Below are 20,079 nucleotides of genomic sequence, written 5' to 3' on the forward strand. Positions count from 1 at the left end.
ATCAATTTCTCCGCCAATAGCCTAATTTTCAGTCAAATTGTACTCACACAATAGGAGGTTCGTCAGTGCAATAAGGACGCACTGTTTACTATTCTCGGTCAGTGCACTAAGCGCTGTTCCCTGGTTCTGTAGTGCAGTGATTATCATGTTTGCTTAAAGGCCCTCGGTTTAAACCCGCACAGAAACATTATCAAACCCCATTCATTTCCGTGTGTGGAAAAGTTACATGATTGACATTTTCATTATTCATTTACACCCACCCTGAATTGCCCTTAAATTGAGTTGCTGGGTTGATCTGCCGTGTGGAACCCCGATCCCCAGAGCTTCAGCCTGGTTCTCTGCTTTACTAGTCTTGATGTGGATATGCCGGCATTGGACTGGGGTGGGCACAGTAAGAAGTCTTACAACACCAGGTTAAAGTCCAACAGGGTTGCGTCAAATCACTAGCTTTCGGAGCGCAGCTCCTTCCTCAGGTGAATGAAGAGGCGGGTTCCACAACCACATATATAGACAGCACGGTAGCATTGTGGATAGCACAATTGCTTCACAGCTCCAGGGTCCCAGGTTTGATTCCGGCTTGGGTCACTGTCTGTGTGGAGTCTGCACATCCTCCCCGTGTGTGCGTGGGTTTCCTCCGGGTGCTCCGGTTTCCTCGCACAGTCCAGTGCATGTTAGGTGGATTGGCCATGATAAATTGCCCTTAGTGTCCAAAATTGCCCTTAGTGTTGGGTGGGGTTACTGGGTTATGGGGATAGGGTGGAGGTGTTGACCTTGGGTCGGGTGCTCTTTCCAAGAGCCGGTGCAGACTCGATGGGCCAAATGGCCTCCTTCTGCACTGCAAATTCTATGACTGCTATGAAATTCAATGATGCAAGATGATACTTTGAATGAGAGTCTTTGCAGGTAATTAAGTGTTTACAGGTCCAGACAGTGCAACTGAAGAGAGGGATAATCACAGGTTAAAGAGGTGTGAACTGTCTCAAGCCAGCGCAGTTGATAGGATTTCGCAACCCCAGGCCAGATTTGGGGGGGGGGGGGGGGGGGGGGTGAATGTGATGCAACATGAATCCAAGATCCCGGTTGAGGCTGTACCCATGCATGTGGAACTTGGCTATCAGTTTCTGCTTGGCGATACTGCGTTGCCGCACGTCCTGAAGGCTGCCTACCTAAGCCCACACCTCCACCCTATCCCATAACCCAGTAACCCCACTTAACCTTTTTGGACACTGAGGCAATTTAGCATGGCCAATCCACCTAACCTGCACATCTTTGGACTCATGTCTGTGCTATCAGTAAGACTGCCCGTTTCCACCTACGTTACATTATCCGGCCTCTCTCCTGTGTCTGTGCGGCTGGGGCTGAAACCTCGGTCATGCCTTCGTCACCTCCCAATTCGACAATTCCATTACACACCTGGCTGCTCTCCCACATTCTACCTCTGTAAACCTAAAGCCATCCAAATGTCTGCTACCCATGTCTTAATACACAGCAAATTCCTTTCCCCTATGATCCCTGTGCTCCGAGACTTGCATTCACTCCCATTCAATTCTCACCCTTGTTTTCAAATCCCTCCATGGCCTCATCTCTCCCTGTGTCTGTCATCTCCTCCAGCCCCACAACCCCCTGGGATATCTGCACAGCTCTGATCCTGGACTCTTGTACACCCCCGAATCTAATTACTCCACCATGAATCTGACTGCGATTCCTGGCGGAATTCCCTCCCTAAACCTCCCCGACTCCACCTCACTCACCTCCTTTCAGACTCTCTTTAAAACTCACCTCTTGGACCAAGTTTTTGGTCACCTGCCCTAATATCTCCTTTTGTTTCTGGGTGTCTCACTTTGTTTTATAATGTTCCTGTGAAGTTGACTGGGATGATTTATGATGTTAAAGGTGTTATATACATAGAAGTTGTTGTTGTTGACTGTAACCCTGACCTCCTGTTTTACATCCCATTGGTTTCACAACAAACTCTATCTCTGATTTATTTTCCTCTGCGGGTTTGCAGCTTCTCTAAAGACGGCGGCCGTTAACTCAGGCCTGTCACCGGGAGCAGGCCGCAGCTGTCTCGCCGCTCGATGCAAACCCGGGCCCGGAAACTTCTTATTGGGGTTTGGAGCCTCCACCGGGTTTCAGTGAAACCTCCCGGCCGAGTCCAGCATCGGCACTGCGCATGCTCCAGCTCACAATGCACAGGGAGTGATTGACGGCAGTTCTGGACCAATAGGAAGACAGGGTCGTGCCTGGAGGACCGAGAGGAGCGACTGGTCCTCCACCCAATCGGAGAGAATGAGGGGCGGGGCTGGTCCCGGTGTCTCCCATGTGAGCGGGAGCATGCGCAGTGCCGGTGACAGTTCAGGATTCAGGCGGTCGGGTGGAATTCTTGAGCTGGTCAGATCACGCTCAGTGAGTCATGAGGGAGGGATAGAGCCGGTGGATGGGTCGGGAGGCTTCATAAACACTCCGTGTCGGCCCAAGCCCAGAATATGAAGCTCGGATGCGGCATTTGAACCGGCGAAAGCTGCTCGGGCTTTTTCCCGAGACAGGCCCGAGTGGACGAAGTGTGCGGCGGGGCGCATGCTAGTGAGCGAAAGCCCGGGATTTGCCCCACCTCCCATTCACTCTGATTGGTTGGAGGACTAGCCCCTCTCCGTCGGTCCTCTAGCTCCGCCCCCTCTCACTATTGCTCCGAACGCGCCGTCAATCAGTCCCCGGGCATTGTGACCTGGAGCAAACCCTTCACAATTATGATGTGGAGATGCCGGCGTTGGACTGGGGTGAGCTCAGTAAGAAGTCTGACAACACCAGGTTAAAGTATAACAGGTTTGTGCTTTCAGAGCGTAGCTCCTTCTGGAGCAGGGCAGCACAGTTGCGTCACAGCTCCAGGGTCCCAGGTTCGATTCCTGGCTTGGGTCACTGTCTGTGCAGAGTCTGCACGTTCTCCCTGTGTCTGCGTGGGTTTCCTCCGGGTGCTCCGGTTTCCTCCCACAGTCCAAAGATGTGCGGGTTAGGTGGATTGTCCATGCTAAATTGCCCTTAGTGTCCAGAAAGTTTAAATAGGGGTTACAGGGATAGGGTAGAGACGTGGGCTTGAGTAGGGTGCTCTTTGTAAGGGCCGGTGGAGTCTCGATGGGCCGAAAGGCCTCCTCCTGCACTGTAAATTCTATGATTGTCAGCTCCCTGGTTTGCAGCTGCAGGGCATCTCCCTCCCGGGAACAGGCCCAGGTTAATGGGCACCATCCTGCTTCAGACACTGGAGGATGGTTCACATCAGAGGATGGGGTATGGGGACAATAAATAAGAGCTTACACTTTGCACTCAAATCAATGAGGACTCTGATCTCTGGGAAGGAAGTAAACCCTGGCAGGTGGAAGGGGAGGATTCACAAACACCCGCTGGAGGCCCCAAACCCACAATAAGACCCATTGTTTTTCATAGAATTTACAGTGCAGAAGGAGGCCATTCGGCCCATCGAGACTGCACCGGCTCTTGGAAAGAGCACCCTACCCAAGGTCAACACCTCCACCCTATCCCCATAACCCAGTAACCCCACCCAACACTAAGGGCAATTTTGGACACAAAGGGCAATTTATCATGGCCAATCCACCTAACCTGCACATCTTTGGACTGTGGGAGGAAACCGGAGCACCCGGAGGAAACCCACGCACACACGGGGAGGATGTGCAGACTCCGCACAGACAGTGACCCAAGCCGGAATCGAACCTGGGACCCTGGAGCTGTGAAGCAATTGTGCTATCCACAAGGCTACCGTGCTGCCTTTTTATTGTCAGTTTTTATTGTCAGTCTGCAGACAGGGGCTGGTGAATTGAACCCAGACAGAGGAGAGGGAGGGAGAAAGCTGGGAGTGGAGGAATGAAATGGTGCAGATGGGTTTGGATTTCAGCCCAGGGAGGAGGAAGAGTGTGTGGGACAGGGATTTTCAGCTTTGGGGAACAAGAGGGGGACAATTGTTCCAGAGAAACTAGAATTGTCTGTTTAGAATTTCTATCCAGGACTGACAGTGATGACTTTTGTAAACTCCTTTCACAGGGGGTTAGAAGGAGAGAATTTACACTCAACAAACTCAATCCAACAGAAAGGTTTATCTCTTTGTGATTTCTGTCCTGCATTGACAGTGATGACTTCTGTAAAATGACAGATTATAGCTCTCAGAAAGGAATAAATGGAGTGGGCATTTATTCTATCGTAAACAAGGAATAAACATTGAGTCATAAATACAAGACAGCTACAAATAAATCAAAGGGGGCAATACTGACAAATTTATTCATCACAGGTTTAGAATGTGTTATTCATTACATAGAAATGAGCTGAGGAAAGTGCTGAGATGTTTTCAAAAGGAAACTGGACAAGCACATGAGAGAAAATGGAATCGAAAATCAGCTGAAAGGCTGAGAATTGATAGGTGTGACAGTCGAGGATGAGTGCCGAGTATGGACAGCAGCAGAATCTGTGACAAAATGGCCTGTTTGTGTCTTATATATTCACAGTATTTCAATATAATCTCCTTTTACAGAATATTTGCAGATGCAAACATCATGTTGAGATCTGACAGAGTCACTTGATTCATCAGGACCGGCCTTTCAACGTGGAAGGAGAAATGTTTGTCTGTTTTGTCTTTGGGAAAACATTCAAAAATCACTGTGATTGGAAAAGCACCGAGACACAGACATCGAAGTAATTTTCCACAGTTAGCTGGACTGAGCTTTAACCAATCACACAGCATGAAATTAAATTGCAACATTTACATCAGGGAGACACCGTACTCAGGCTTCAACTGATGATCCAAGTTGAAGAGACATAAGGACATTCGCACCAAAGGAATCAAGAAGCAGCAATTGGACATTCAGCCTCGTGAGCCTGTTCCACCATTTAATAACATCACGGCTGATCTGGTAGTGACTTCAAATCTGCATCCCACCGTCACCTGATAACCTGTCAATAACCATGGAGAAACCATGGAAATGTAGGGACTGTGGGATAGGATGTAATTACCCGTCTGAATTGGAAACTCATCGACGTATTCACACTGGGGAAAGGCCATTCACCTGCTTTGTGTGTGAGAAGGGATTCACGAAGCTATCCAACCTCATCACACACCAGCATGTTCATACTGACCTGAGACTGTTTAAATGTGCTGACTGTGAGAAGAGCTTTAAAAGCAGAAATGATTTACTGATACATCAACGCACTCACACTGGGGAGAGGCCATTCACCTGCTCCGTGTGTGGGAAGGGATTCACTCAGTCATCACACCTCCTGAAACACCAACTTGTTCACAGTGATCAGAGACCTTTTAAATGTGCTGACTGTGAGAAGAGCTTTAAAAGCAGAATTAATTTACTGATACATCAACGCACTCACACTGGGGAGAGGCCGTTCATCTGCTCCGTGTGTGGGAAGGGATTCACTCAGTCATCACAACTCCTGACACACCAACTTGTTCACACTAATCAGAGACCTTTTAAATGTGCTGACTGTGCGAAGAACTTTAAAAGCAGAAAGGATTTACTGATACATCAACGCACTCACACTGGGGAGAGGCCGTTCACCTGCACTGTGTGTGGGAAAGGATTCACTTGTTCCTCCCACTTTCTGAAACACCAACTTGTTCACACTGATCAGAGACCATTTATATGTGCCGACTGTGAAAAAAGCTTTAAAAGCAGAATGGATTTACTGATACATCAACGCACTCACACCGGTGAAAGGCCATTCACGTGTCTGGAATGTGGGAAGGGATTTAATGCTTTATCAAATCTCCAGACTCACCATCAGGTTCATTCTAATCAGCGACCTTTTAAATGTGCTGACTGTGAGAAGAGCTTTAAAAGCAGAAAGTATTTACTGATACATCAACGCACTCACACTGGGGAGAGGCCATTCACCTGCTCCGTGTGTGGGAAGGGATTCACTCAGTCATCTCATCTCATGACACATCAACTTGTTCATACTGATCAGAGACCGTTTAAATGTTCTGACTGTGAGAAGAGCTTTAAAAGTAAAAGCTGTTTACTGATACATCAACGCACTCACACTGGGGAGAGGCCATTCTCCTGCTCCCTATGTGGGAAGGGATTTACTCGTTCATCCCAGATTCTGAGACACCAGCGAGTTCACACTGGGCAGAGACCGTACACTTGCCCCGTATGTGAGAAGAAGTTCACTCAGTCATCCCACCTGACTAGACACCAACTTGTTCACACTGGTCAGAAACTTTTTAAATGTTCTGACTGTGAAAAAATATTTAAAAGTAAACCAAATCTGCAGAGACACCAGCGAGTTCACACGGAAACAGAATCATAGCATTTACAGTGCAGGAGGGCATTTGGCCCATCGAGTGCACCGGCCCTTGGACTTAAGCACCCGACTTAAGCCCATACCTCCAACCTAACCCATAACCCCACCTCACCTTTTTGGACATTTAAGGGCAATTTAGCATGGCCAATCCACCTAATCTACACATTTTTGGACTGTGGAAACCGGAGCACAGAGGAAACCCACGCAGACACTGGGACAACATGCAGACTCCGCACAGACAGTGACCCAAGCTGGGAATCAAACCTGGGACCGTGGAGCTGTGAAGCAGCAGTGCTAACCACTGTGCTACCGTGTGGCCCACACGTGGGAGTCGTACTGGGGAGAGGCTGTTTAACTGTTCCGTGTGTGGGAGGAGATTCACTCAGTCAAACAACCTGCACAGGCATCAGCAAGTTCACAGACAACAGCAGGGTTTGGATTCAGCTGTTGTTGCTGCTGTTAGTCACATCTGGGACTCAATGATGCCTGGACGTCTGTTTCCTGGGGGGCTCTACAGTTTTCCGGTCTATATCAATGATTTAGACTTAAATGTATGCACCAGGATTATACAAACGTTGCTCATATGTTTTAGTGAATGAGGGAGAAAGCCATGGACTGGGTCAGATGGACAGAAAAGTGCTAAATGGAATTCAATCTGGAGCAGTGGGAGATAATGAATTTGGATGGGTAAACAATGCAAGGGAATGACCAATAAATAGGATGATGCTGAGAAGTATTGGGAAACAGAGAGACCTTGGACTGCATATCCACAGACCGCTGAAGGTGGCTGGACAGGTAGATCAGGTGGTCCAGAAGGCATTTGGGACACTTTCCTTGTTTCAGGACCAGAATATAGAGCAGGGAGATTATGTTCAAACTTCATTAAAAACTCGTCAGTGCACAGCTAGAGGACTGAGCACAGGTCTGGTTACTGCAGGAATCAACTATAAATTAAAACCAAATTCATGAAATAGCTTAAAACTGAAATTAATTATGTAATTACGGTCAGTGTTCAATAAATCAAATCTAGGGATGAAGAGGAAGCTAAATAACAAGCGATTGAACAGTGACGCAATCTGAATTTTTCAGTGAATAAAAATCTGAGGCATTTAGATAATGGGAGAGGTCAGGAAAACACTTCAGTTAACTTCCTATAAAAATAAGGTGACTTCAGGATAATGGAAAACACTAATTGGTGAGTATCTGCTGAATCTTTATTTGTTTTATTCTGAAGTTTATTTACTCAAGTCAGTTAATAATGAAATAAATAAAGATATGACAGCACATCCCAGCCCTGTGGAATACACATCCAGTTCCATGTGGGAAAACCAGGACACTTCCATTATGCTGGAAACATCAGCTGGAGCAGCAGGAAGCAAAGGGGATTGGTCCAGAGGTATTTTTGTGACCAGAAGACTGTTTCCAGCGGAGTTCTGGATTGTTCAGGACAAGATTCCATGCTTTGTGTGTTATATATTAATGATTTAGACTTCAACAAAGGGTCATTGTTGAGACATTTGCTGTGTTGTGGTTAACAGTGAGGAATAAAGTTGTAGACTACAGGAAGATATCAGTAGACTGATCAGCTGGGCAGCAACGAAGCAAATGGAGGTCAATCTGGAGGAGTGTGAGGTAATAAATACACTTGTGCTTCATGTATAAGAAACATAGATCCTTCTCTACTGTGGTATTCTGCAGTCTCTCTATTTAAATTAACTTCACTTTTTCCCCAAATTATACTTTGCCAAATATCTCCCACTGACGGAAGTATGATCTTTCTACAGGCTGTGTAACTGGGTGAAGCTCTTTTCACAGTCAGTTCACTGGAACACTCTTACTTGGGTGTGTGTGTATCGGCACTTTTCCAGTCACAATAATATTTGAAATCTTTTCCCATGGGCAGAATAGACTTAACATTACTCCTTCCACATTCAACGTCTGTAACATTCTGATCCTAATGAATCGAATAACTGTTAGCCATAAAGGCGGCACGGTAGCACAGTGGGTAACACTGTTGCTTCACCGTGCCAGGGTCCCGTGTTTGATTCCCACTTGGGTCACCGTCTGTGTGGAGTCTGCATGTTCTCCCTGTGTCTGCATAGGTTTCCTCCGGGCGCTCCGGTTTCCTCCCACAAGTCCCAAAATACGTGCTTGTTAGGTTAATTGACATTCTGAATTCTCCCTCTGTGTACCCGGAAAGGCACCGGGTGAGTGTGGTGACGAGGAGCTTTTCACAGTAACTTCATTGCAGTGTTAATGTAAGCCTACTTGTGGCACTAATAAAGATTATTAACTCATTGACCCATCTCCACCATTCCTTTCCTCCACTCCCAGTTTTCTCCCATCCTCTACTCTGGTTTGGATCAATTCTAACCTCTGTACAGAGTGAAGTTAACGACTCAATCATTTTCTCCCCTAGTCACTGAAGCCCCACCCACTTCCTGTTCCCTCACCATGATGGCCGTACATGAGCTCTGCTACTCCTCAGGGAGTCACCATGATGTGGAGATGCCGGTGTTGGACTGGGGTGAGCACAGTAAGAAGTCTCACAACACCAGGTTAAAGTATAACAGGTTTGTTTCGAATCACTAGCTTTTGGAGCACTGCTCCTTCCTCAGGTGAACGAAGAGGTAGGTTCCAGAAACATATATAGAGACAAAGTCAAAGATGCAGGACGATACTTTGAATACTTTGTCTATATATATGTTTCTGGAACCTACCTCTTCGTTCACCTGAGGAAGGTGCAGTGCTCCGAAAGTTAGTGATTCGAAACAAACCTGTTGGGCTTTAACCTGGTGTTGTAAGACTTCTTACTGTACTTCCTGAATCAAGATGGCAGTCATTAGCCTGTGACTGTTCCCAGGAAAAAGCCCCAGACCAGCCGATTTGGGACCAGCAGGTTTTTATTCTCACCTTGTGGCCATCAGCAGGTTTTATTTGGAGACCCAATTCCCTGCGGATCTGTCACCCTCACAATGTGTGATTGACGGCAGCTCCCGACCAATAGGAAGAGGGGGCGGGTCTGGAGCACCGACCGGGAGCGGCTGGTCCTCCAACCAATCGGAGTGAATGAGGGGCGGGGCCCACTGTAATTGAAGCATGCGCAGTGTGGGTAATGGCGTCGGGGAGCGGCTTATTCAGCTCCGAAATTGGTAAGTACGGAGGGAGCGAGGAATCGCGTGAATCTACGGAAACGCTGCGTGAATCTGTTGTGTAAGCCACAAATCTCCGAAAAGAGCTTACTGGACCACCCAGTTTGCAGCGAGCGGGGCTGCAGGCCCAGGTTATCGGCCTCCATCTTTAATAGATGTCATGTGCATCAGGGCGCATGCGTGATCGCCATCTTTGTAGCGGGCAAATGTCCAGTGACTGGGTGGAGCATTTTCATAAAAATAAACCAAAGCAGAAGAAAAATCGTACAACATTGTAGATAACCAATACCAACTCCCCTCTGCTCCCCACTAGGAGGAGCTTGTTACCCATTGATCAGACTGGAGACAACTTGTCCATCAAACTGCATTAGCCTTTGAATCCCAATGTCTTACCGATGCAGCGCAGTGGCAGAGAAGAAAAAAACGGGGTGGCACAGTGGATGTCACTACTGCTCACAGTGCTAGAACCCGGGTTCAAATCCGACCTTGGGTGACTGCGTGGAGTTTGCACGTTCTCCCCATGTCTGCGTGGGTTTCCTCAGAGTGCTCTGATTTCCTCCCACAGTCCCTTTCACTTTCTCTCTACTCCAATAGAGGTGAACCAGTTGGGTTTCTATGCCAATCCAGCAGTTCTCATGGTTACATTTTCCTGTTTCCCACAAATTACCAGATTGATTCAGATCAATTTCACAACCTGCCTTTGTGTTTTTGTGGGTTCTCTCTCACTCCCTTTTTTCTGTTTTAAATCCATTTCACAGGGTATTACAAGAGGAGGCTTTGCAATTGGGGAACTGACATCGAACATGATATCAGAATCTGATGGAGCCAGCCAATTTATTGTAACCTGAACATCATTGGATTTTGAACATGAATGGAAAAAGCAACGATCACAGTGGGGGGAAATTGTACCATGTGTCCTGTGTGTGGACAAGATTTCAGCCAATCATCTGGATTTTCGGAACATAATTGCAGTCGTGACGGAGATGCCATGGAAATGTGGGGACTGTGAGAAGGGATTCAATTACCCATGCCAGTTGGAAACTCATCAACGCAGTCACACTGGGGAGAGGCCATTCACTGCTCCCAGTGTGGGAAAGGATTTGCTCACATATTCACTCTGCTGAGACACCAGCAAATTCACACTCAGGAGAGGCCATACACGTGCTCTGTGTGTGGGTTGGGATTCAATTGGTGAACTAACCTAGCATTACATCAGCGGGTTCACACTGGGGAGAAGCCGTTCACCTGCTCCCAGTGTGGGAAGAGATTTGCTCACTCATATACCCTGCGGACACACGAGAAGAGTTCACACTGGGGAGAGGCCATTCATCTGCTCCCAGTGTGGGAAGGGATTCACTCACTCAGCCAATCTGCTGAGACACCAGCGAGTTCACACTGGGGAGAGGCCATTCACCTGCTCCCAGTGTGGGAAGGGTTTCATAGAATTTACAGTGCAGAAGGAGGCCATTCGGCCCAGCGAGTGTGCACCGGCTCTTGGAAAGAGCACCCGACCCAAGGTCAACACCTCCACCCTATCCCCATAACCCAGTAACCCCACCCAACACTAAGGGCAATTTTGGACACTAAGGGCAATTTATCATGGCCAATCCACCTAACCTGCACATCTTTGGACTGTGGGAGAAAACCGGAGCACCCAGAGGAAACACACGCACACACGGGGAGGATGTGCAGACTCCGCACAGGCAGTGACCCAAGCCGGAATCGAACCTGGGACCCTGGAGCTGTGAAGCAATTGTGCTATCCACAATGCTACCGTGCTGCTCAATCATCCCACCTACTTGATTGTTTCACACAATCATCCCACCTACTTGCACATCGATACATTCTCACTGGGGAGAGGCCATTCACCTACTCCATGTGTGGGAAGGATTCAGTCAGTCCTCCAACCTGCTGAAACACCAATAAATTCACAAGTAACTGTTGTAATTGGATTATGCTGTTAATCATATTCAGGATTGAACCATGTTCATTTGAGTCTGTTTCTGCTGAATTGAAAAATAACTCCAGCTCAGTTATAGGTGTTAATGTAGTTGGTCTTGGAAAGAGAGGATTTGCAGTTAGGAAACACAAACTAAACATCGCATCAGCATCTAACACTCACCAAATCTATCGTAAACTGAATATCATCGGATTTTGAACTTGGAAGGAAAAAGCACCGTTCACAGTGGGGAGAAACCGTACACGTGTTCTGTGTGTGGACGAAGCTTCAGTCGGTCATCTGGCCTTTCGAAACATAAATGCAGTCACACTAGGGAGAACCCATGGGAATGTGGGGACTGTGGGAAGGCGGGGACTGTGGGAAGGCATTTGATTAGCCATTCCAGCCGGTAGTTCATCAGTGCACTCATGCTGGGAGATGCTTTTCACGTGCTCTGAGTATGGAAAGGGATTCACACACTCATACCACTTGTAAACACACCAACATGTTCACATGGGGGAGAGGCTGTTCATCTTCTCCCTATGTAGGATGGGATTTGCTCATTCCTCCAATCTGCTGAGACACCACTGAGTTCACACTGGGGGAGACCATTTAAATGCCCAGACTGTGAAGAGTGTTATAAAGATTCTGGGGAACTGATGTCCCATTAACATATTCACACTGAAGAGAGAGACCATTCAGATGCTCTCACTGTATCACAGAATTTACAGTTCAGAAGTAAGCCATTTGGCCCATTGAGTCGGCACCCGACTTAAGCCTATACCTCCACCCTAATCCCGTAAACCAGTAACCCCACCTAAACCTTTTAGACAGTAAGGGCAATTCAAAATGGCCAATCCACCTAACCTGCACATCTTTGGACTATGGGAGGAAACCGGAGCACCCGGAGGAAACACACGCAAATACAGGGAGAATGTGCCGACTCCGTACAGACAGTGACCCAAGCCGAAAATCGAACCTGGGACCCTGGAGCTGTGAAGCAACAGTGCTGACCACTGTGCTACCGTGCCGCCCAATCGGCAGCTTACCATTCAAAGAACAGGGTTCAGACAATCGTCTCACCTCACTGTACAGCAGCGTCTTCACACAGGGGAGAGGCCATTCACCTGCTCCCAGTATGGGAGGGGATTCACTCAGATTCCAACCTACTGATGCACCAGCAAGTTCACAAGTAACTTCACTGATTGGATTGTTTTGGGCATCACAGCCTGGACTGAACCATAGGCATTGGGGTCTGTTTCTCCCACAAGTCCCGAAGGACGTGCTTGTTACACGAATTGGACATTCTGAATTCTCGCTCAGTGTAGCTGAACAGGCACCGGAATGTGGCGACTAGGAGATTTTCACAGTAACTTCATTGCAGTGTTAATATAAGCCTACTTGTGACAAGAACAAAGATTATTATTATTATGATGATGATGTTCTTAAACTCCAACCCTATTGTAAGAAATTTAATTCTGAATAAAATTCAAGTCAAATCAGTTTGTGTTAATCATAGTTAATCAATGGGCGGCTCATTAGCACAGAGTTAGCACTGTGGCTTCACAGCGCCAGGGATTCGGGTTTAATTCCTGGCTTGGGTCACTGTGCGGAGTCTGCACGATCTCTCCGTACCTTTGTGGGTTTGCTCCAGGTGCTCCAGTTTCCTCCCACAAGTCCCGAAAGACGTGCTTGTTAGGTGAATTGGACATTCTGAATTCTCCCTCAGTGTACCAAAACAGGCGCCGGAGTGCGGCGACTAGGTGCTTTTCACAGTAACTTCATTGCAGTGTTAATGTAAGCCTATTTGTGACAATAATAAAGATTATCATTATTATGACTGTGGAATTAATTGGAGGAATCTTCTAAAGAGCCAGCACTGGTACAATGGGCCAAATAGTTTTCATCTGTGCTGTATCGTTCCATAGAATAATTAATATTCAATGGGAACAGCAGTAAGCCATTCAGCCTTTCAAGCATGCTCCTCCATTTACTAAAAAAATGTCTGATCCAACGCTAAGTCCACTTTCCTGCCTTCTCTCCATAACCCTGATTTCCATAAATTATTAAAAACCTATTGATCTCAGCCCTGAAAATGTTCAAGGACGAGGCCTCCAAAGCTTCCTGGCAGCACGGTAGCACAAGTGTTTAGCACTGTGGCTTCACAGCGCCATGGTCCCAGGTTCGATTCCCTGCTGGGTCACTGTCTGTGCGGAGTCTGCACGTTCTCCCCGTGCCTGCGTGGGTTTCCTCCGGGTGCTCCGTTTTCCTCCCACAGTCCAAAGACGTGCAGGTTAGGTGGATTGGCCATGATAAATTGCCCTTTGTGACCTAAAAAGGTTAGGAGTTATTGGGTTACGGGGATGGGTGGAAGTGAGGGCTTAAGTGGGTCAGTGCAGACTCAATGGGCTGAATGGCCTCCTTCTGCACTGTATGTTCTCTGTTCTCTCACATAATTCTTTGGGAGACAAAATTCTTCCTCAAATCCTCTTATTCTGCAACTATGTCCTCTGGTCCTACATTCTACCATCAGTGGAAACATCCATCCAATATTTACCCTGTCTAACCCTCTAAAAATCTTATATGTTTCAATCATATCACCTCTCGTACTTATGCACTCCTAGGAGTACAGACCCAACTTGTTTAATCTTTCCTCATGGAAATTCCTCCATGTCCGGGATCATTGCAGTGAATCTCCTCTGTACTGCCTCCAATTATATTATATCTTTCCTTAAATGAGGGGACCAAATCTCTCTTGACATAAGCACCAGCATCACATTTGCCTTCCCTATTAGCTTCTGTTCCTGTCTGCTAGCTTTCTGAGCTTCATGAGCAAGAACCCCAAGTCCCTTTGGGCTACAGCTTTCTGCAGTCTCACCATTTAAACAAGAACCCGCCTTCTCATTCATTCTTCCAAAATGAACAATCTCACATTTTCCCTCATTGAATTGCAGTTCAGCATCAGTAAATAGAGAAGGAGAGGAACCAGTGACTGTGGGATTGACGCACAGACTTAGCACCCTGAGAGGAGTCAGGGAAAAGTTGGAAAAATGTCAAAAAACTAATCATGGACTGACAGGAAAATAAAGGTTTTTTAGTAATGGCATACAACAGCGCAGATATTCACAAGAATGTATGTGTTGTATTTATTAATTTCTTTGAATTGCGTAACAAAATTGGTTTCCTTCTGTTTGGATGCTTCAATGGCGTTGCTGTTACCCAGCATTCCCTGCGGGTGTGAATGTGCCCTATTCACACTGCGGGAGGTCAGTGCGCAGGCGCAGTGCTGAACTCCGCGGAACATGCGCAGTGTCACCTTGCCCAGAGGCGGGTGAGTACGGGAGAGGTTTTTTTATAAATGTTTTTATTAAAGCTTTTTCCAACCAACGTTTTTACATAACAAAAATAAACGAGAATTATTAAACAAACAAGGTGGGTGTTGTCTTTATACAAAGCAAAATTCACATTATATCCACAATTCCCCCCCACCTGAGTCCCCCTGCCCCCCGCCCCCCCCCCCCGGATGCAGCTGCTGCTGACACTGCTCCCCTAGAAAGTCAAGGAAAGGTTGCCACCGCCGAGAGAACCCCATCAAAGACCCTCTCAAGGCGAACTTTATTCGCTCCAGGCTGAGGAACCCCGCCATATTGCTAACCCTGGTCTCCACACTCGGGGGTTTTGAGTGCCTGCACATTAGCAAGATCCATCTCCGGGCTACCAGGGAGGCAAAGGCTAATACCTCAGCCTCTTTCGCCTCCTGCACTCCCGGATCCTCTGACACCCCAAATATCGCTATTGTTGGGCTCACCTTCACCCGAGTGTCCTAGATCCTGGACATCGCCCTCGCAAAGCCCTGCCAGAATTCTTTAAGCGCCGGGCATGCCCAAAACATATGGGCATGGTTCGCCGGACTCCCTGCACATCTTGCGCTCCTGTCCTCCACCCCAAAGAACTTACTTATTCTCGCCATCGTCATGTGAGCCCGATACACCACCTTAAAATGAATTAAGCTGAGCCTGGCACATAATGAGGAGGAATTTACCCTGCCCAGGGCATCAGCCCACAGGCCCTCATCCAGATCCATTCCCAGCTCCTCCTCCCACTTGCCCTTCAACTCCTCCACTGAGGCATCCTCAGCCTCCTGCAGCTCCTGATATATGTCCGACACCTTCCCCTCCCCTACCCAGATGCCAGACACAACCCTGTCCTGTATCCTACGCGGGGGCAGCAGCGGAAATGTCCCCACCTGCTTTTTAAGAAAGTCCCGAACCTGGAGGTACCTGAACGCATTCCCCAGGGGCAGGCCGAACCTCTCCTCCAGCGCCTGCACACTGGGGAAAGTCCTGTCTATAAACATGTCCCCCATTCTCCTAATGCCTGCCCTATACCAGTCTTGGAACCCCCCATCTATCCTACCCGGAGCAAATCTGTGGTTATTCCGTATCAGGCTCCACACTGAGGCCCCCTCCTCCTGCCTGTGCCTCCTTCACTGTCCCCAAATCCTCAGTGCCGCCGTCACCACCGGACTTGTGGTGTATCACGCCGGTGAGAATGGCAGCGGCACCATGACTAGTGCCCCTCGGCTGGTGCCTCTGCATGACGCCGTCTCCAGCTGCCCCCTCCTCCATCATCAACTTTCTAATCATGGCCACATTGGCCGCCCAATAATCGCTGTAGAAGTTCGGCTGAGCCAGTCCTCCCCCTCCCCCTCCCCACGAATGCCCTTTTAACTCGCAGGGTTTTATTCGCCCACACAAATCCCATAACAATCCTATTCACCTGCTTAAAAAAGGACTTGGGGATGAAACTGGGGAGGCATTGAAAAACGAACAGGAACCTGGGGAGACCCGTCATCTTACGGGAGAGGTTTTTGTTAATGGGAGAGAGTGGGCGGGGCGGAGGGAGGAATGGAGCCGGGAGGTGAGGGTGGGTAGGGAGCGGAGGCTTCAGAAACACCTGGTGTAGGCCCCAAGACCAAATATGACCCCGCAAGTCCGGAGTTTGTAGATCGGAGGGTTTTTCCTGAGAATAGGCCAGGTTTGAAGACCATCTTGTTTCAGCAGGAGCAGTGCGCATGCGGGACTATTTGTTTTACGTAATGGAGTGGGCGGGGCTTCAGGGTCCCAGTGACCAGAAGAGAAAAGTTTTGACTCGTTGATCTAAATCTGCTAATGGATGAGAAATGCCTCAATGAGTAAATAACGGCTGATTATAGGAGGGTAACTGAGGTGGCGGAATGGATGTGGAGGCTCCATAAACACCCTGTGGAGATGGCAGAATAAGAATCTAATGTTTAATCCAGGCGGGGCAACATCCGGGAGGCTGCACATGACATCAGGGGGGAGTGGGAGGAGGAGAAAATGTTGTGAATTTCTCTTCTAGACTGACAGGAATGGATTCTGGAAACTCTTTTTACTGGAGGTTAGAAGGGGAGGATTTACACACAGCAAACTCAAATCAAGAGAAATGTTTTTCTCTTCTGAATTTTTAATCCTGGACTGACAGTGATGACTTTTTACAGGACATTAGGAAAGCAGAATTTTAAGGTGAATAACTCACCCAAGATTCACTTCAAAACCTGAGAGAAACTCAGTTTATTAGTACCTGAATGTAAGTGTTTCTGTTTTATTTGGGTTCAAGATTTAAACATCTGTGTAGCTGGAAATAGGGTGGAGCAAGATTTGCAAACAAGGATGTAGCTTAACCGGGGCCCAATGTAGATCAGTGAGCACAGGGGTGATGAGTGAGTGAGTGGGATTCAGTTCAGGGGGCATGGCAGCAGAAATTTGTAAGAACTCAAGTTTGGCAGGTTCCCTACCCTGAACAACATCATTGAACCAGTTTGTTTTTTACAACATTCAGCAGTTTTTATGGTCACTTTTTCCTTGTGCCGGTCCCACACATCACCAGATTCAGTTGGCTCAGTTTCACAACCTGCCTTTGTCTCTTTGTAGGTTTGCACTTACACCTTTTTCTGGTTTTAATCAATTTCACAGAGTATGAGAAAGGGACAAATTTGCAGTTGGGAAACTCGAACTAGGTATCATATCAGGATCTGATTGAGTCGCCCAATTTATCGTAACCTGAATATCTTTGGATTTTGAATATGGAAGGAGAAAGCACCATTCGCAGTTGGGAGAAACTAAACACGTGCTCTGCGTGTGGACGAGACTTCAGCCAATCATCTGACCTCTTGAACCACAAGTGCAGACACAACGGGGAGAAAGCATGGACATGTGGGGACTGTGAGAAGGGATTCAATTATCCAGTTGAGCTGGAAACTCATCGGCGCAGTCACACTGGGGAGAGACCGTTCACCTGCTCCACGTGTGGGAAGGGATTCACTCTGTCTTGCAACCTGTTGGCTCACCAGCGTGTTCACTCTGAAGAGAGACCTTTTAAATACCCAGACTGTGGGAATTGCTATAAAAGTTCTGGCAAACTGTTGCGCCACCAACATATTCACAGTGGCGAGAGACCTCAGGTGCTCTGACTGTGGGACTGGGTTCAGGCAATTATCTGATCTCACTGTACACCAGCGAATTCACACTGGAGAGAAGCCGTTTACCTGCAAAAAGTGTGAGAAGGGATTCAGTTGGTCGTCACGCCTGCTGACACACCAGCGAATTCACACTGGAGAGAGACCATTCTCCTGCACTGTTTGTGGGAAGGGATTCACTAATTCTTCCGCCCTGCTGAAACACCAGCAAGTTCACACTGGGGAAAGACCGTTCACCTGTTCTGTGTGTGGGAAGGGATTCACTGGGTCAACCGACCTGCTGGAACACCAGCGTATTCACAGCGGGGAGAGACCATTTGGCTGCTCCACGTGTGGGAAGAGATTCACTCAGTCATCAACCCTGCTGACACACCAGCGAGTTCACACTGGGGAGAAGCCATTCAACTGCTCCAGATGTCACAAGAGATTTGCTCACTCATCTACCCTGCTGAGACACCAGCGAGCTCACAAGTAACTACTTTGATAGAACTTTGCTGTTTATCCATTTGGGTGTGTTTCTAAAGAAAAGCAAGTCCAGCCCCGTTATAGGATTAATATTCCGGATTAAAGTCAAATCAGTTAGATGTTTTTAATATCTCCAACACAAGTTAGTTCCTTTTGAAGGGATCTCCCTCTCTTCTGTATCCCCTATCCTCACCTCCAAAAAGAGGAGCTTGAAGTTCTTTGAGGATATAATAAGCAGGGTGGATAAAGGGAACCAGTAGATGTGGTTTGCCCAAGACCGTAAGAAACGACAGAGAGTTGTGAACACCGCCCAATCCATCACGCAAACCCGCCTTCCATCTATTGACTCTATCTACACCTCCTGCTGCATTGAGAAAGCAGACAGCATAATCAAAGACCCCTCCCATCTGTGTTTTTCTTTCGTCCATCTGGCAGGAGACACAAAAGTCTGAGTAAAAGCACTAACAGGTTCAAAAACAGCTTCTTCCCCGCTGTTACGACTACTGAATGACCCTCTTATGGACTGAACTGATCTCTTCACAAATCTTCTCATCCGATGCCTGTGCTTATGTATTTACATTGTGTATTTATGCATGTCCTATGTTTTTTCATGCATGGAACGATCTGTCTGGACTGAAGGCAGAACAATACGTTTTACTGTGCCTCAGTACACGTGACAATAAAACAAGTTCAATTTAGATTTCAAGAGGCATTCAGTAATAATAATGATCACCTTTTATTGTCACAAGTATGAAGTTACTGTGAAAAGCCCCTGATCGCAACATTCCGGCACCTGTTCGGGTAAGCTGGTATGGGAATTGAACCCGTAAGGTACTACATACAAGGTTATTGCAGACGATAAGGACTTATAGTGTTGGGGATGATTTTTTAGCATGGATAGAGGCTTGGATAACTAACAGAAAAGAGTGAGTTGGGATAAATGGGTCATTTTCAAATTGGCACATTAACTAATGGACTGCCCCTGGGATCTGTGTTGGGGCCACAACTATTTAGATCAATATAAATGACTTAGAACCATAGAATTCCTACAGTGTAGAAGGAGGCAATTCAGCCCATCGAGTCTGCACCTAGCAGCAGAGGGCAGTAGAGCGGAGCTGCTGATTGGCCGTTGCAGGGGAAATTTGCATACGACCGTGTGCTCACCCTAACTTGGAGGTGGTTTGTGGAGGAGCTCTTGTCAAGTGACACTTAAACCCAAAACATTTCTTCAGTGTTTCCCTCCGTACCCCCTCCTCTAACCAAAAATAACCAACCGCTGTAAGGATCAAGAGGAAGACTCGAGGGCAGGTAGAAGTGGAAAGTTGAACCGTGACATCACAACCTGCAGGTAAGGGATTGGCTGGTGACTGGTAAGTAGTTTTTATTTATTTTCCCTCATGTGTTATCGTGCGGGGCGCAGAGGTTGCTGAGTGAGTGCTTGCTGAGAAGGGGAGTGAATAACAGGTAAGCTCTTTCTTTCTTTTTTTTTATCTAGAGGGGATGACAGGGAAGGTAGTGCAATGTTCCTCCTGTTTGAGGTGAGGGATGCCGTTAGTGTCCCTGCTGATTTCATCTGTGGGAAGTGCACCCATCTCCAGCTCCTCAGAAACTGCGTTATGGAACTGGAGTTGGATGAACTTCGGATCATTCGGGAGGCAGAGGTGGTCATAGATAGAAGCTTCAGGGATGTAGTTACTCCGAAGAAT

At 47.5% G+C, this 20,079-nt stretch overlaps 1 protein-coding gene and 1 long non-coding RNA gene across 3 annotated transcripts; both read left to right on the top strand.

Annotated features, from left to right (window-relative positions):
• Positions 1-2,375: 2,375 nt before the first annotated feature.
• On the top strand, positions 2,376-7,945 carry LOC140421513 (uncharacterized). Of its 2 annotated transcripts, none has more exons than XM_072506288.1 (2): positions 2,376-2,823; positions 4,535-7,945. In XM_072506288.1, the coding sequence occupies exon 2, from the start codon at positions 4,966-4,968 to the stop codon at positions 6,322-6,324; it is 1,359 nt and encodes a 452-aa protein (XP_072362389.1). In that variant the 5' UTR covers positions 2,376-2,823; positions 4,535-4,965; the 3' UTR covers positions 6,325-7,945. The 2 variants fall into 2 exon arrangements, with proteins under 2 accessions (XP_072362389.1, XP_072362390.1); XM_072506289.1 differs by having other exon boundaries at positions 2,376-2,777.
• Positions 7,946-9,409: 1,464 nt separating this feature from the next.
• Positions 9,410-12,911, top strand: LOC140421538 (uncharacterized). The gene is made up of 2 exons (XR_011946892.1): positions 9,410-9,470; positions 10,229-12,911. It is a non-coding gene; the product is annotated as an uncharacterized lncRNA (long non-coding RNA).
• The last annotated feature ends 7,168 nt before the right edge of the window (positions 12,912-20,079 follow it).

This window comes from Scyliorhinus torazame, chromosome 5, assembly GCF_047496885.1.
Source record: "Scyliorhinus torazame isolate Kashiwa2021f chromosome 5, sScyTor2.1, whole genome shotgun sequence".
In the NCBI taxonomy this organism is placed as follows: domain Eukaryota; kingdom Metazoa; phylum Chordata; class Chondrichthyes; order Carcharhiniformes; family Scyliorhinidae; genus Scyliorhinus; species Scyliorhinus torazame.

Excerpts from the sequence above, each read along its gene's own strand:
- LOC140421513 (XM_072506288.1), top strand. The coding sequence starts at position 4,966 with ATGGAGAAACCATGGAAATGTAGGGACTGTGGGATAGGATGTAATTAC.